This window comes from Panthera tigris, chromosome D2 (genome assembly GCF_018350195.1).
Source record: "Panthera tigris isolate Pti1 chromosome D2, P.tigris_Pti1_mat1.1, whole genome shotgun sequence".
Lineage (NCBI taxonomy): Eukaryota > Metazoa > Chordata > Mammalia > Carnivora > Felidae > Panthera > Panthera tigris.
In genome coordinates this window covers 54,763,785-54,780,360 of record NC_056670.1, presented here as the reverse complement: position 1 = coordinate 54,780,360, position 16,576 = coordinate 54,763,785, and the positions used below count along the sequence as shown (strand labels likewise).

Below are 16,576 nucleotides of genomic sequence, written 5' to 3'. Positions count from 1 at the left end.
ATTGATTATTCTGCTTTTTCTTGAGCCCAGGAAGCTACTGGGGACAGAATGACACCTGCTGAAAACAGGGACTATATGTGTTTGGGACAACAGGAAGTAGTGACCAGCCAGAAGCCCGTCCTGACCTGATTACAAATCTGGTTATAAAAGAAAGCAGCTGGAAAGAAATTTGCATGTCCAATAGGTTTCACTATTAAAGTTTACACAACGTGGAGTAATCAGCCGAGCTGGCTGGCTACCCAGATCACATGATTGTGTAGAAACATGAAACTTGACTATGTGCTCGAGCAAGTTTTACTTCTCCCTAGTGTAGGTGTCTGCCAGCAGCCTGCACTCTCTCGGAAATCAGACTCAAGTGACTGGGACCCTTGAGATCAAAGGCTTACCATGCTACTCCCTAGGAGGGCCAGTGACTGCTGACCTTACCACTGACGGTTATTCGTGGCTCTTATAATTAACAAAAAGAATGGACAAGCTTAACAAAATAACTGTCCCTGCCAGTCAGAAGTTGAGGTAAGATTTTCCCCATCCAATACTTCTCCTTCCTTTTTTTTTTTTTTTTTTTTTTTTTTTTTTTTTTTTAATGATCTACTGATTCTGAGAAAAACTGAAATCCTGGAATACTTTGCTAGTTGTAAGGCAGTGGGTGGCAATTGCTATAGAGAAGTACCCTGAGTTTTTAAAGAAATATGTAGGAACAAGTGGGCTTATTCTAGCTGGCTTTTGTCATTGAAAGATGCATGTAGGAAGCCCTGGGGAGACGGTAAAAAAGAAAATCCAAGGACTTAGATTCTACTGAAGTTCAGCTTTCAGAGCCTGAATACAACAAATTATTCGAAGGATGCATTTGTCTAATCTGAATCTCAACCATTTCATTGTGGATTACTATTTAATGTTTAAAGATGGTTGTAATCATTTGTATTCATTGCAGTTGTCTCTTATTTATTTTGTGGGTGGATATCACAATTGTGTGGGGACATGAGATCTGTTTTTCCAGTGTTATTTTGTCACTATAGCAATTATCTAATAAAAAGCCACTTAGAAATTAAAAACCAGAAGTGGCCCAAGGGGCAGGAATCAAACAACTCCTCTGAGCTGTGGAAAAGACAGTATCCCAACTTTTTATTTTGAAGATCTTTTTAGTTCATGGTAACAGCATCATGGTTGTTGGAGATTGGAAATTTTAAATGTTCAGTGAGTGTTTTATATTCCGACTACCACTTTGACCTTCAGTTTGTCATGGGTGATGTGACACGTGCAACAAGTAAATTATCACAAATAATAAAGAGCTAGACAATTAGAGGTTTTGAGACAAAATTTAAGAGAAATGAGTCTGGAATTTACAGAGTGACCGCCCTTCACAGTGAGAATTTGGATCCTATACCGGTTAGGTGTTCGGTAAATGGTGTTTTGAAATGAACTGCTGATCTGGGACCAGTAGGCTCCATCAGCACGGTCAGCCATTTCAAGGGTGTGTTGTTGGGTACTTTGGTTTGACCTGCACTGACAGGGGCCAAGAAGGTACCTCAGTCTTTCCCTTGGTCTTGAGTCACTACACTCTCATGGCGGGGGGGGGGGGGGGTGTCAGATGAATCAATGAAAGTAGTAAGAGACTAAATGAAGATAAGAAGGGAATTGGAGTAGCTGAGAAAGATTTCATGGAGAAAATGCTTCAAGAGCTAGGTTTGAGAGGCAAGTAAGACAAAAGTAGGGTGAGAATTGGAGGAAAAACAATGAGCCGGGAGGGAGGAAATAGAGAAACGCAACTTGGAACTGGACTTGAACACAGTCCATTGGTGGGATGATGAGAGTGTTCTGTCCAACAGAGACTATGGAGTAGGGTGTATGGAACCAGAAGGTCCTGGTAAATTGGGATGTGTAGGGAGGGGTCAGCTCACAAAGGACAGTGAGGGCTCTAACCACAGGGAGTTAGAGAATGGTTTACAGGAATAGAAATGGCATGACAGCAAGCATGTAATAGGGGGCAGGGATACTCTGTAATGGGGCCAGTTAAGCAGCCTAAGCATCTAGTGCCATAGGCCTGGACTTGAGGCACAGCAGTAAGAAGTGAAAGGAAAAGAGTGTAGGAAAGACATGCCAAAGAAACCAACAAGGCATGGATATTAGGGCTTCTCTCAAATGAGCAAGAGGGTTTTATATAGTCCTTTCCAGACATTCCATAACCTGGAGCTACGCTAAGCCTTAGAACCTCTTTTAGGAAATCCAGCTGGGAATTTAAATAAGGAAAGGGAATAGAACCTGAATCATCATATGAGCTCCACCCTCTGCCCCCTGGGACAAAGTCCAGCTTAATCACAGAGTGAGTGGTCAATAGGCAGTATACAACCATAGATTATAGGGCGGGAAACCAAAATTATATTGTGGATAATCATACACTACACTCATCCGCTGAAGCAGAAGTAAATTTTTTTCCACTTGGTTACTCAGTTGTCTTTACAGAATTGGCCTGTTTTGGTAAAATGTGCACTGCCGACGCGGAGCTTTTCAAAGACAGGAAATTGTAAACATGATGGACTTGAAGCACCACCTTAAATCTTTTCTGTAATTAGGTGGGATGTCAAAGAATAGGGAAATGAAATACTTGATCCCTGTGATTTGTGGCCTCTGTCCTGACTGACACCGATTCGGAAAGTTGCCTAACTGCAATTATTTGGTACCAGGTGACAGTATAAGTGAAGAGCTGTGTTTATATCCTTTGGTTTATCAAAATTTATATGAGACTTTGCCTAAACTCTTAGCCACAAAAATAGAGAGATGGTGGGTGTCCATCAAGGGCACATAGTGATCCTGGAACATAATAACTGTTAGATTAAAACTGGCAGTCATTAATATCACTGCTATTCTTTCTTCTTAATTCCGTAGTTGTGCAACTGATTTCCTGAACATAAACGCAGAACTTTGCATTGATCCTAGGTAAAGTTTATGTTCATTTCAGTTCTTCTTTGTGGCCATTTTGGTTATTTTACCTATTGATTGTGACACGTGTGGCATTTAGCTTTGCAAGGACTGTAGATGTGACAAACACCCTTCCTCTGCCTTAACCTGAGTGGCTAAAAATCTGTCGAGCACAGCAGAGCCCTGTCTTGGGTGTCCGGATCTCACTGCCAGGACTCTCACTTGGAGATGTAATTTCACAGCTTCTGGGACATGACTTCTCTCCTCAGGTCTTGGAATCTTCACTTGGAATTTCCAGTTACTTGGCTTTTCAAGTTCAATTCTTCAGAAACAAATTCACCAGGGCATCTGGTTGGCTCAGTAGGTAGAACATGTGACTCATCATCTTGGGGCCGTGAGTTCAAGTCCCACAACTAGGTGTAGAAAATACTTTTTTAAAAAAGGAAAGAAATTCACCTTATTTTCACCTCTCTGCCACTAGCTCCATCTCTGAGCCTCCCTATTTCCGTCAATTGCATCGTCATCAACCCTAACTCTAATTCATCCCTCTCTGCACCCCCATTCACCTACTGCACCCTGTAGTCTTTCTTTAATGAAGCTTCCGTATATTCCATGTATGGCTTTTCTACCACGCCACCCTGGATAAGTCCTCCCCTCTCCTGTGTCCCCCATCTGCAAATGCCGAGTTTGGACGAGCCAATTCCCGAAGCCCCTCTCGGCTCTAATGCCGTGTGATCGTTTAGGCATGGAGACTATTCTCTGACCCTACTGTTTAAAGATAGACAGCTTTCAATGATTTTATCCCAAGGCCTTCAGGAGACGTTTCCTGACTGAATCATCCATCTTTGAAAGCTGTCCATCCCTAAACAGTGAGGTCAGAAAACACAACTACACAGCATCCATCAAGGTCACCTAGAAAGTTGCTGTGACGTATTTAGAAGGACAATGCAATTGGAGCTCAAAAGGGCTGAATTTCAATGGCCCATTGCTAGCATATGGGTCCTGAGGAAGTCACTCAACTTCCGTAAGCTTCAGTTTCCTCAGGTGTCAAAACTAGAGATGCCTTCCTCACAGCCTTTTTGTGAAGATGAAGTAAGACAACATGGGCTGACGTGCCAAGAATGGCATTGGCTTCATGGTCAGTATAACAAGTAAATAAAAAGTAAACACAATAGCCAGTACTTCAACCCACATATCATGAGTGACCATTTGCGGTCTCTCTTTCTCCTCACGGTAATGGACCCAACCCCTTTGAATTAGAATGGCAAGCAGAGCAGGAAGGTGCCCAGGGCCTCATGATGGGTAGAGCAACTCTTGAACATACATGTGTCTGGGAGCATCTCTCTTCTCATTCTTTATAAGCTTGGGGAAGAGGCCTGTGCTCGTGAGGGAAGGAAAAAGAAGGCACAGCATCTAATGGTAGAGACAAGATAGACTTCCCAGGAAGTATTTCTCTTCACACTGCCCATCTGCATTATGTCAGCCGAGAAACTGCTCAACTGGGACTTCTTGTGTCACACCAATGGATGGACTCCTCAGACAAGGCCTCTTTCTCCTTGTGGGCAAGCTACCCTGGAGCCACGTTACGAGAATTTGCTTAGTATTTGTAGCTTTCAGTGTCATTGGCTAGGGAAACTCGGGGCACTCTTTCTCACCCACTCTGGGCATGGTTGTACCAGGAAAACCCTAAACCAGAGTCCACGTGTCCAAAGCACCCTCTGTCCTGGATCCAGTGATCGCCAGGGTACCATAGCTGAACAACTCCCTTCTTTTCACGCAACTGGTCTCGAAGTGGGCTGTGATACACTTAATTAGGTTCGCAAGGATGGAACCACAATTACATTCCAGCCAAGACTCCTACATCACGGAATTGGAGGAGACTGGGCTGGTACTACTCCAGAGAGTAGTTCTGGAGTAGGTCTCTCCAGAGAACTTCAGGCAGACATTTACAGATAGTCTCTTGATTTTCCCCCACGGATGACGAACCTCATCTGTTCAGTGGAGAATTTACTGTTTGGTTCATTTTCAAAGAGGATCTTCCTCTTGCCCACATGCAGCAGCATCAAGGAATCTAGGCTGGTTAAAGAATACGAATAGGAGGGGCGCCTGGGGGGCTCAGTCAGTTGAGCGTCAAGTCTTGATTTTGGCTCGGGTCATGGTCTCATGGTTTGTGAGATGGAGTCCCGTGTCGGGCTCTGCCTTGACAGCACAGAGTCCGCTAGGGGTTCTCTCTCCCTCTCTCTCTGTCCCTCCCCCGCTCATGCTTGCTCACTTCTCTCTCGAAATAAATAAGTAAACTTTAAAACAAAGAATATGAATAGGAAAAAAAATTGAATGATAGCTTGTAGCAGGGAAACGGAAAGGTCTCTGTGGCTTTTTAGAGACTCCACGGAAGCCTCCTTCTGCTGCCCTCCGCGAAGGCCTGGCTGCATCATTTAGATCGGTGCTTCTCCACCAGGGGCACTTTCGTCCCCCAGGGGACACTTGATCATCACAAATGTGGAGGGGGTGCTGCTGGCACCAACAGGTAGACGCCAGAGGTGCTGGTAAGCATCCTACACTTACAGAGCAGTACTCACAGCAAAGAATCGCCAAAAATTTCAATAGAGCTGCTGTTGAGAAACTGATTTAGGCCAAGTAAATGAATTCTGTCTCGAACAGGAAGCCCCTCTTCATTTGTATATTCTTATAGAGATGGTATGTGTTTAAAGTTTAGAATATATATCTTTGCAATTGATAAGCCTTCTGATATTCCTCTATCTGGGACGGTTTGGGTGAGGGGTTGCCAAGGAGAAGGGCTAGAGGTGCTGGGGCCTATATTTCAATGAGTTACTATTTTAAAAAAATTTTAGGGTCAAATAAAACTAGATTCCACAAATGATATGCACCAATGGGGTATATGTTGTTCTCTCCAGAGAAACGAGAGCAGGAAAGATCTCCAGGCATAAGGTCATCTTGGAATAGTCTCTGTTTCTACCTCTGTAAGCAGACCAGGTAAACCATGAGTGGAAATCCTTAGAGTTGGGATAAAAAGCCAATTAAGTGGTAACATAGCTATTAGGAAGTCCAAGGGCTTATAGATCTGATCCTATAGCCAAACTGGACAGAGGTGGGTATGCTGTGTCTGTCCTAGAGCAGAATGCGTTGCCCTGAGGTCCATGGGTAGAATGTTTCGGGATAAAAGACAGGTTGAGGTGTGGGGGATGAGACGCTATGTATCGGTCCACCCTTTAATGTCTTCTCAGTCCCATGTGAAGATGCTGCAGCACCGTGAGGCACGGATCCAAATAACTCTGCCATCACCTTGGATAGTTTCTGCAGCACAATTCACCCTTTCTTGCCTGATCGCCCCGTGGCCACTGGTGTATATTTTGTGAAACTGATGGCTGGGTTTTGAGGGTGCAACTTTTTTTTAAAAGAGTTTATTCCAGCTTTAGTAGAAAGGAGTCCTCTATCCAGCCTCCCATGACTCTTTAAGTTGGTGTTGGCCTTATCCAGAGGTGAGCAGTTGGTGTGATCCTCTTACACTATTGGGAATGATGAGAGGGTATGCGTGCAAGGGGTCCAGGCTGGTGTGGGGCTGCTGCGTGTTGTAGTGTCAGATGCTCAGGCTCATGGGTGACCCCAGATCCTGCTTCCAAGCCAAAGGGCTGCAGTGCCCTTGCCCACTATGGCTATGACCTTGCCAGGGAAACCATCTGAGTCTGCTTAACCAGACTCTGTCTCTGTTGGATAATGGTCAGAGGGGCTGCCACTCTCTCCCCATCGGACGCATGTATCTCTTGCTTTGTGATTCCCCTCTGTCAGCCCCTCTTCTGTGTCAGCCTTTCTGCTTCTTTAAGGTGGCCCTGTGTCTCTCTGTTTGCTCAGGGCCGTTGATGTCTAAGCCTCAAGGACAGCTTCAGTGTTCTCACTGCACACGCTTGCTGGACTTCCTGGGCCCCTAGAAATGATGTAGTCAGTTCTGGTCACAGGTTCCCTGAGCCACGCCAGCTGAGCCTGCTCCCCCTTCTCTGTGGAAGGACACGGACAGCAGCGGAGAAGCCCCCATCCAGATCACACAGGTCTCCTGGCGAGGACTTGAGAGGCCGTCTCTTTAGCAACTTTATTTCTGAGGCAAGAAACCTAAGGCCCAGAGAGGTGAAGTCACTGTTGGAGCTCACATAGCCAGCCGATCCTTCTCCAGAACCGTCGCTCTCTGTTTGCCTGCTGGGAGAAGGGAGTACATAGGCCACTCCCTCTTTTTTTTTTTTTTTTTTACCCTGTGTCAGGTGTTGACCAATAGAGGTTGGTCCAGGTTAGTCTATATTCTGTATTTGCCCTAGATATTAAAAAAAATTTTTTTATGTTTATTTATTTCTTGAGAGAGAGAGAGAGTGTGTGAGTGAGGGAGGGGCAGAGAGAGAGGGAGACACAGAATCCAAAGCAGGCTCCAGGCCGTCAGCACAGAGCCCATTGTGTGGCTGGAACTCACGAACTGCGAGATCATGACCTGAGCCGAAGTTGGGCGCTTAACCGACTGAGCCACCCAGGCGCCCCTAGACATTTTTTTTTAACTAAAAGAACTAATTTACTAGTGAGAAACCCCAGAAACCCCTACAGAACCATGCCCGTCAGTATTTCAGGCTCTTACAGGTTTCCTGGTCTGCACTTGAATTCTGTGCTGACCCAGCACATTTGATATCTATGGATACATGTTTTTCCAAGAAGGTTCCCACAGTCGTTTGTGTAGTCTGAGAGTGAGCTGTAATTATAAAGAGAAGAGTTGGTCTCACGCACAGACCGAGCATACAGGACCAACGTGGTATAATTTAAGAAGTGCTCAGAAAGGTGTTTTTGCCATACTGGAAAGAATAGGATCTTTGAAATCAGGCAGGCCTGGATTTGAATACTTCTCTGTACTTACTAGCTCATGGTCTTTGAAAGGGTCATGTAATCCCTTTTCGCCTCAACCTTTTCATCTGGAAAGTAATATCATACATTATTATAATAACATATAACATAACAGGGGTGTTGTAGCAGTGAATATGTTAAACAGAGAGGAAGAGATCCGTGGATGCTTCCTTCCCCCAAGTCCCTCCTGGCCGGGGCTTTCCCAAATTGTGTCATTAAAGAGGCATCCATGCGGGATAAGGCAGTGTCTCAGAGTCCTGGTTCAAAATGAAAGCTCACCGAGGGTAATAGGTTAAGGCATTAAGGCACTATCTGTCACCAACATCCCTGAGGCTGGAGGGCAGATAGCTGGGCTTTTCTCTCCTGCACAGAGGTGGCTCAGTCCACAACTGTTAGCTGAAAGAATGGGACTTTGTTCAGGAAAGAACAGGTGATAAGGAGGGAAAGTCTGGAGGAGGGAGACCACGCCTAAGCAAAGGGAGTTGGGTGTGGGGGGCTGTGGTTAAGGATGCTCCCTACAGGGTTAGAGACACCCCCCCCCCCATTCAATTTGTTGTCGTTGTTTACTTTACAACTTCACTGGGTTCAAAGTGTAAACTGCTATGGGATGAAGAATAATCTCTTAGGCACAGGAAGCATATCAGTGTCCACACTCAGTACCTGGCTGGAAGGAAAGTCATCTTATTTTAGTGCAAATAACGATGGTGGGATAAAATACAAACTTGGGAAATACACTTTCAAAAGGAAAATGGCAAATGAAATACCAAATCCTTGGAAAACCAGATCCTCGTCATTATCTGTGACTATTGTGCCTTTTAAGCAGTCTTTACAGCCTGTTTAGGGTCAAAGTCTTTTTTTTTTTTTTTTTTTTTACAAATAGAAAGTCTTTTCATTTCATTTCATACCATTCTCCACATTCAAAGATTATCACATTTGCAAACCAGTCACAGATGATTGGGCCTAATATACCTGATGCATGCTGAAAACAACCTCTTAAAACGATTAAAACAAAAGGTATTTGTGTAAATACCTCCAAATAAAATGGGGGGAAATCTGCTTTAAAATTGCTAATGACCTCTTTGTGGGAATGAGGTTTCCTTTTGGGGTGATGTAAAACCTCTGCAACTAGATAGCGGTGGTGGCTGCACCCCGTCAGGAAGTTGCTCAATTGCACACTTCGAAACGGTAGAAATGGTGAATTTTACACGGTGTATTTCGCCTCCATAGAAAAAAGTGACAATGAAATTATTTTCTGTACTTACCATAAAATATTATACTTGGGGACCCGTGCTATATTTTTTTTCACCAATTAGATGTTGTTTCAAAGTGTGTTTTCACGTATTATTAATAAGCATTTTTGGATGGTTTTTAAGAATTACAAGGCTTCTTTCCACTTCAATCCCTACATGTGATATTCCCCAATAGGGTTTTTTACTCAGATCCCAGTGAAATGAGCTTAACTGAGCCGAATTTTTCAACGTACTAGAAATATCATTCCTCAAAATCACTCTTCACTCTCTGAAAATATCTTTGCTTTTAACTATCAAAATGGGATGCCCAGATAAGTGGGTGACAATATTATATTGTGCCAATGTAGACATAGGCAAGAGTCCTTTTTTCCTATCAAGGTTAATCTTTAAAAGGACATGCTTGGGGTGCCTGGGTGGCTCAGTTTGTTGGGCATCCGACTCTTGGTTTCTGATCAAGTCATGATCTCACAACTCATGGGTTCGAGCCCTGCATTGGGCTCTAGGCTGACAACATGGAGCCTGCTTGGGATTCTTTCTCCCTGCCCCCCCTCCCCTGCTCACTGTCTCCTTCAAAATAAATACATAAATTTAAAAAAAAATTTTTTTAATTTAAATGAGCATGCTCGGTTACTTGGGTGGCTCAGTCAGTTGGTTAGGCATCCAACTCTTGATTTCAGTTCAGGTCATGATCTCGTGGTAGTAAGATCAAGCCTCCTGTCAGCCCCTCCACCTTCCCCAGTCCCCCTCCCCTGCTGAGCACAGAGCCTGTTTAGGATTCTTATTCTCTTTGCCCTTCCCCAACTCACACGCACTGTCTCTCTCCCCCACCTCCACCTCTCTCTCTCTCTCTCTCTCTCTCTCTCTCTCTCGGTGAAAATAAATAAATAAATAAATAAATAAAAGAACATGCTTAAATTCTTAAAAACACATTCCTTTTCTAGAATTACACAGAATTACATTTTCGGAAGTTTCTGAAATGTGATTAGAATTATGCATCACATCATCGTCTTACAAATATGTTGTTTGGGAATCATCAGTTCCCCAGGGCAATTTTCATGCCGGTTGAGGAGAGGCCGGGAACATAGCAAAATGTCAGCTGTCTGCACCTTGTTAGAACAAAGAGCATGTCAAAGCCAAGCACAGTGACAGGATTAAATAACATGACCTCTGGGGACTGTTCCAAACCAACAGTCTGTGCCATCTGTGGACACAGGAGCCTCCTGTAACTTTTTTGCATTTTGCAACCTGCTTATGTATGTATGGTTTTTTGGAAGAGATTTCCCTTCCCCCCAGTCCCTCCCTGCTTCGTGAGTGGCTGAGCGAGGGGACCAGCAAGGCCTCCTCAGTGCTGGGAGGAAGGAAAGTGTGTCCCTGCAGTCCCCGCAAGTCAGTAGAAACTATCACAGCAAGTGGCAAATCATCTAAGAACTTCTTGAGTCTAGTTTAGCCTATTTCCTTTGTCACCTCATCAGTCTCAGGGTGCTGTGCCCCGTGCCTAACTGCCTCTGACAGGGTAAAGCGTGCCAGGATTTGTAAAAAGGATTCAGGGCCTTCATAGGATCATCCCTACTCCTGCCTGTGCAGGTCAGCCCAGTTGGACTTATAACCCAGATCAGCACTTCAGACATGCCAAAGACAACCACAAAGCATTTGCAGATCGCGGTAGAAAGAAAAGAAAGAAAAATGGTAGAGTGTCTGGAGAAACTTGCAAGTTAATTTCTCTGGTTAATGGTGGTTAAGAACCACAGAAACAAGTTGCTAACAGTTAAGCTGCCTGCACCCCTCCACGCCAGGACTCCTGGGCAGTCTTTGTCACTAGGATGCCGTGAAAAGACATGGGCACGTGGTGCCCTGGTCTCCCTCCGTGAGTCCAGCCACCCTGCTTCTCAGGAGGTCCCAGACCCCGGAGGGCCTGGACCACGTTCCTACCCACTCCCCACCTGCCTGCACTACCCTCTGCCTCTCCTCCTGCCATCTGTCCCGTCCTCTTTGTTTTCTGCCCCTCCTTAAAGATAGAGACAGGCCCCTAAGAGCCCATGCTTCCCTCTAGCAACAAGTCAGCTCTTGAGGACCAGCAGCAGGGTGGTGGTGGGGGCACATGTGTCCCCAGTAAAGACTGCTTGCTTGGTGGAAGGATCGGATGCCTTCTCCAGGGACAGAGATGGAGGTGACCAAAGAGGCCTGTGGTGATGGCCCCTCCTGCCCTGGTAAGGGTCAGGCTGAAACAAGCCAGCATAGGTTATTCACGGGAGGTTGGGAGCATGGGCTCTGGAGTCAAAAGGCCCCACTTTGAATCCCAGCTGTTCTCAACTAGGTGTAGGACATGGGACAAATTACTCAACTTCTCTGAGTGAATGTTTTCTCATGTATTAAAACTGGGATAATCACAACAATGTGAATATGCAACGTGTAGGCGAAAACACTACTGATCTAGACACTTAGAGGTAGTTAAGATGATAAATCTGGTGTGTAGTTATTTTTAATCACAGTAAAAAATGAGGATAATAATAGGACCTACCTCAGAGGGTCGTGAGGGTTAAGTGAAGTAGTAGATGCAAAGCACCTGGCACATAACACAGGCTCACTAAGCGCCAGCTTTTACTATTGAACTATTGATTATCTGAGTCTGACCACCGGCATGGCTTCCTGAGCAGGGACTGTTCATGGTGGCTCTGGGCTGTGGCACAAGAAAGTGGAAGACGCAGTCCCTACAACGGAAAAGCTGAGCCTCTGGCAGGAGACCCAAGCCATGTGTGGAAAGGGAAAGAACAGGGTGTGATGGAAAGAGCTGGGGGAATCTTTAGCTAATCAATCTTTTTTTTTTTTTTAAGTTTTTGAAATTTATTTTGGGAGAGAGAGCATGCACGAGCAGGGAGGAGGAGAGAGAGGGGGAGAGAGAAGGGGAGAGAGAGAATCCCAAGCAGGCTCTGCACCATCAGTGCAGAGCTCGATGTGGGGCCCGAACTCACGAACCCCGGGATTATGACCTGAGCCGAAGTCAGATGCTCAACCGACCAAGCCACCCAAGAGCCCCTTTTGCTAATCAATCTTGGGGCAGTGGCAACATTTCTCTAGAACTTAGTTTCCTCCCTTACAACAAGAGGGGATTGATCCACGATATTACTAAAGTTTCTCTCACTGTGACTACCTTAATGACAGGCAAACCTAGGAGTCAGGGTTTCCAAGCTGTGTGGTCTGAGACAAGACAAGCGTCATGATCTCTCTGGGCCTTGGTATCTGCATCTGTGAAATGGGACGGTGGTGCTAACTCATCCTTGGGGGGCTTCCTCCACCACAGAAGGGGCTGTCAAAACTTTTGTGCCATCTCCAGTGTGGACTCACTTTCTAGAAGGAAGAGGGCCCCTCTGCTGCTGAATTTGCAAATCTAAAGATAGCACCAATGATGCCACAGGAAGGAGGGACATGAGGAAGCTGGGCCAGGACTAGAAGAGGGTTGGAGAGGCAGAGGAGGGAAGCCTGCCAGCCGATGGGATGGGACAGTCTCCGCCGCATGCAGATAGCAGACTAGTCACTAAAAAGTGGCATTCTGCTTCAAGATGATGGTTCATAACCAGAGACTTCAGCTTTGAGACAGAAATTATCCAAAAGGAAGATATTTTGTGCAAATCAGAGAATCCCCCAGTCTCTGTCTGTGTTTGTCCTCTGGTTTCACATAAACCAGAAGGTTTTTGTCATGAGATTAGGGGGTGGCAGGACCTTTTTCCTGCATTCCCAGGGGGAAGGATTTGTGCTCAAGCTAGTTAGCTCTGTGTCCAGCACCTGACTTTCCCAGCGTGGGCACTCATCCAGGGTTTATAGACTAAAGAAGACAAATATATGTTTCATGTAAAAAAAAAAAATGATAACATTAAACTTTAAGAAGAAATCCTCCACCCATCAGTAAGTTAAATAGTATTTCAAGATAATGCTTTAAAAATCAAAAGTAAGGCAAAAAAAAAAAATAGTTTATGATGAACAAAAAATTGAAATGTTATTGTTTATTTATTTACTTATTTTGTTTTTTGTTTAATTTATTTTGAGAAAGAGAGTGGGGGAGGGAGGGAGAGAGAGAGAGAGAGAGAGAGAGAGGAGAGAGGAGAGAATCCTAAGCAGGCTCCACGCTGATGCAGGTCTGGAACTCATGACCTGTGAGATTATGACCTGAGCACAAGTCAGATGCTTCACTGAATGACCCACCCAAATGCCCCAAAATATTGACATTTTAAATGAAGACAGGACCAGTATTGCGGATCTGTTCTGCCTCAGACCCCAGTATGGTCCACTGTGCAGCCATCAGTTCTTCCACCTGCCCAGCTGGGGCACTAAAGGGCATCTTGATGTTATCCTTCTAGTATTTCCCTACCGTGGACTGGGGCTGGGGCCCAGGAGGGCTGCTTTCATACCGGTCTCCCAGCCACCAGTGTCCCCTCCTCCCTTTTTCTACCCTAACCGGGGCACACCTCTGAGGAAAGGTTTTCAGGGGCTTCCTGCTGCCTATAACCCATCTCCTTGGCCTGACTAACAAGGCCCTTGCTGCCTGACCCCACCCTCCAGCCTCATCTATGACTCCCCCCTTCCCTCCACCCACCCCACATCCTGCTGCTCTCAGCTTCTCACCAGACCCCAAACATCCCAGCCAGTTTCACCTCCGGGCCTTGGCACCTGCTGTTTCTGCCACCTGGCTCCTGTTCCTCACTCTTTTGCCTGCTGAATTTCGATTTTCCCATCAGGACCCAGTTCCCAGGACACTTCATCTCAAAACTTCGGGTCAGCCACTCCCTTCTCAGGGGCCCTCACAGCCCTCTGATCCTCCCTATGGCCAAAGGAGGAGTTTTCCCTTTTATGTGTCTGTATCATATGGATTTTTAGGGATTAGCATGTATTACTTTCATAAAATGAAGAAACAAAACTACTTTGAGTTTAGGAAACGAAGTTTAAGATACAGCATACAAAAGATGTCACACGAACCAAGTAACAGTTCACAAACTGCTATCAACCCTGGAGATTAAATGGCCCATCAGTAGTCCTGCTTGAAGTGCTATAAATCCAGGATATACAGAAATAAAATGCAGAGCTCCAAAAGACCTCAGCGCCCCTGTAATCCAATCTTCTCGTTTTACAAGAGAAAATGAGGCACTGAGTGATGAAGGGGATTGCTCAGATTGGCGAAGCCAGGAAGCAGCAGAGATGAGAGCAGAATCCACTTCTCTGGGCTCCAGTGCTCTTTCCCTAAGTGACCTCCTTCCTGAGCCCAAGAAATAATCTGGAAAGGGAAAGGAGCCACTTAAGCTGGGCCTTGGGCTCAGGAGAACAATTGTGGGTTCATAACAGTGGGCATCATAATTATGTCTAAAATGTTTGGTTGGGTCCAAATTGTGAAGCCTTTGAATGCCAAGCAAATGAGTTTGTCCTTTATCATGCACGAAGCAGGGAGACATTGAAGACATTCACGTGTGGGGTGACATGATGCAAAGGAGTAATTTAAGAAAACGAATTTGGGGGAAGGGAGGGACTGAAGTAGGGAGACCCAGATGGGAAGCTTTTGGTGTTGTCCATTGTCCATGAGATCATAGTGGCTGTGGCTGAAGGAGTGGGCATGAGGAAACAGAGACAGGAAAGATCATCTGGAGGTGAACTGACTGAACTGGTGATAGCAGATGAAGAGTCAAAGAGAAAGAGGGTCAAAAAAAGCCCAGAAGGCTCAAGCCTGAGCATCCAAGGGTACCTGATTATAAATTCCATTGTTTTCTTATTCTCTTTCGTATCAGAAGCTTTCAACTTTCTATCACACAATGCTTGTATTGAAATTTAACAACAAAAATAAAACATACTATAAAAATGATGAGTAGCATCTTAAAAAGAAACCCAGACTCAATGATCGAAGATCATTTAAATACCTCAGAAAGGAGGAAGTCAGATGAAGGATCGCCAGACCCAGTGATGATTGTTACATTTTTAAAACTCCATTCATGGTGGAAAGGAATTAAGAGAATGAATGTCTTCTTCTCTATATATACCAAGGAAGATGTTAGAGAGATTGTTACTCCAGACGATCTTAGGAACATATATGTTGGAGGAAACAGCCGGATATGAGGAGAGTGCAGATGTTCTAAGGTACCCAGCCAAGTAGATGCAGATAATTCACAGATCCAAGCCCACTGTCAGCGGGGGTTCCAGGAGCTCAGGGCAACAGTGAATAACTCTCAGCCAAGAGGAAAAGTCAGGATTATTCAGGAGACCCAAGGAGTTGCTGCAGACTCTTAAGGAGGATGTGGCCTGGTGAAAGCTGGGGTTTAGGAACAGTAGCTGACGAGGGCCCTGACAAAATCCCTCACACACAGAGGACCAGCCCCACGGATACTGACAAAATAAAATTCTAGACCCGGATCGGACCGTGGTTAAGATGTGGGGGGTGAAGAAGGAGGAAGGATTTATCTGCTTTTTTTGTTTGCAAAGAGTCTCTTTCATCCGAGACCCTCTTCAATCCATTCCTAAACCCAAAGCAAACATGGATTTTCTCTGATTAACTTGCTCTGCATTCCACCTTTCCTGGAAAAGACCGAAGTGCAAAAGCCTGCTAAAACCTGCCTTTCATGGTCCTCTGTGAGTGCATTAAGGAGCTGAAAGGAAAGCAAGATGTTTTCTGATCCTTTTATTTTTTCTACTAAAAATAATACCAGATAATACCATCTTTGAAATCATCTCCTGTATTTGGCAAAATTATTGGGAAGATATTTTGTAAAAGATACAAAATTATCTTGGACTACTTTTTGATGATGGGACCAAACTACGCATGTGCAGTGCCTTCTCGGTGCTCCCTTGGCCCTGGTGGAGCTCTGTGTCCACCAGTCCACCCTTCTGGATTTGTTCTGTCCCTCTACATCCCAGGGCTGCTCTCAGCCTGTAGACACTTTTCTGAAAGGCAGCCAGCATCTATGGATTCTTCTCCCATGCTCTCTTAGGCCGTGGGTCTTTCCTACAGTGATAATTTGGCCAGTGGTTCTCAACCTTGGCCACACATTAGAATCACCTGGGAGCCAATGGTCTGGTGGGGAGCCTTGGGTATGAGGATTATTAAAAGCACCCTAAGTGACTCTAATGTGTAGCCCAAATCAAGACTACCTCCTCTACGAAGAAGACGTATAGAGACTGCCCATTGATGTAAGCTCTTAACTCCAATTAAAAAAAATACCCCTTGAAAAAGGCTGGGCTGTTTGTATTCAGCTCCTGGAGTTGGGAGTCCCTGCTCTGGTGCCGGTTGCCAGGGAACAGAGAGCAGGCAGATGAAAAGTAGCTCTGTGTCAAATTTGTATTGATCTGAGCATAGGTGAAGGTAAGAGCCTGGCCCTCCGCACCCACATCTGATTCTTTCTGCTCTTTTCCCCTATTGCAAGCAGACATCACACTATTGACTAAAACTCCAATGTTCCTTTCCTGGGAAGAGAGAGTGTCTGGGTAAGCCTTCAGCATCCCAATATGGAGTAAAGCTTTTCTGTTAAAGAAATTTCAGGCAATGC

General features: G+C 45.2%; 1 protein-coding gene across 2 annotated transcripts in view; it reads left to right on the top strand.

Annotated features, from left to right (window-relative positions):
* The first annotated feature begins 274 nt into the window (after nucleotides 1-274).
* Nucleotides 275-16,576, top strand: part of BLNK (B cell linker) — a 75,641-nt gene continuing 59,339 nt past the window's right edge. For both annotated transcript variants that reach the window (XM_007080123.3, XM_007080124.3), the window contains exon 1: nucleotides 275-513. In XM_007080123.3, the coding sequence (XP_007080185.2) occupies nucleotides 467-513 (47 nt within the window). In that variant the 5' untranslated portion in view covers nucleotides 275-466. The remainder of the gene's footprint in view (nucleotides 514-16,576) is intronic.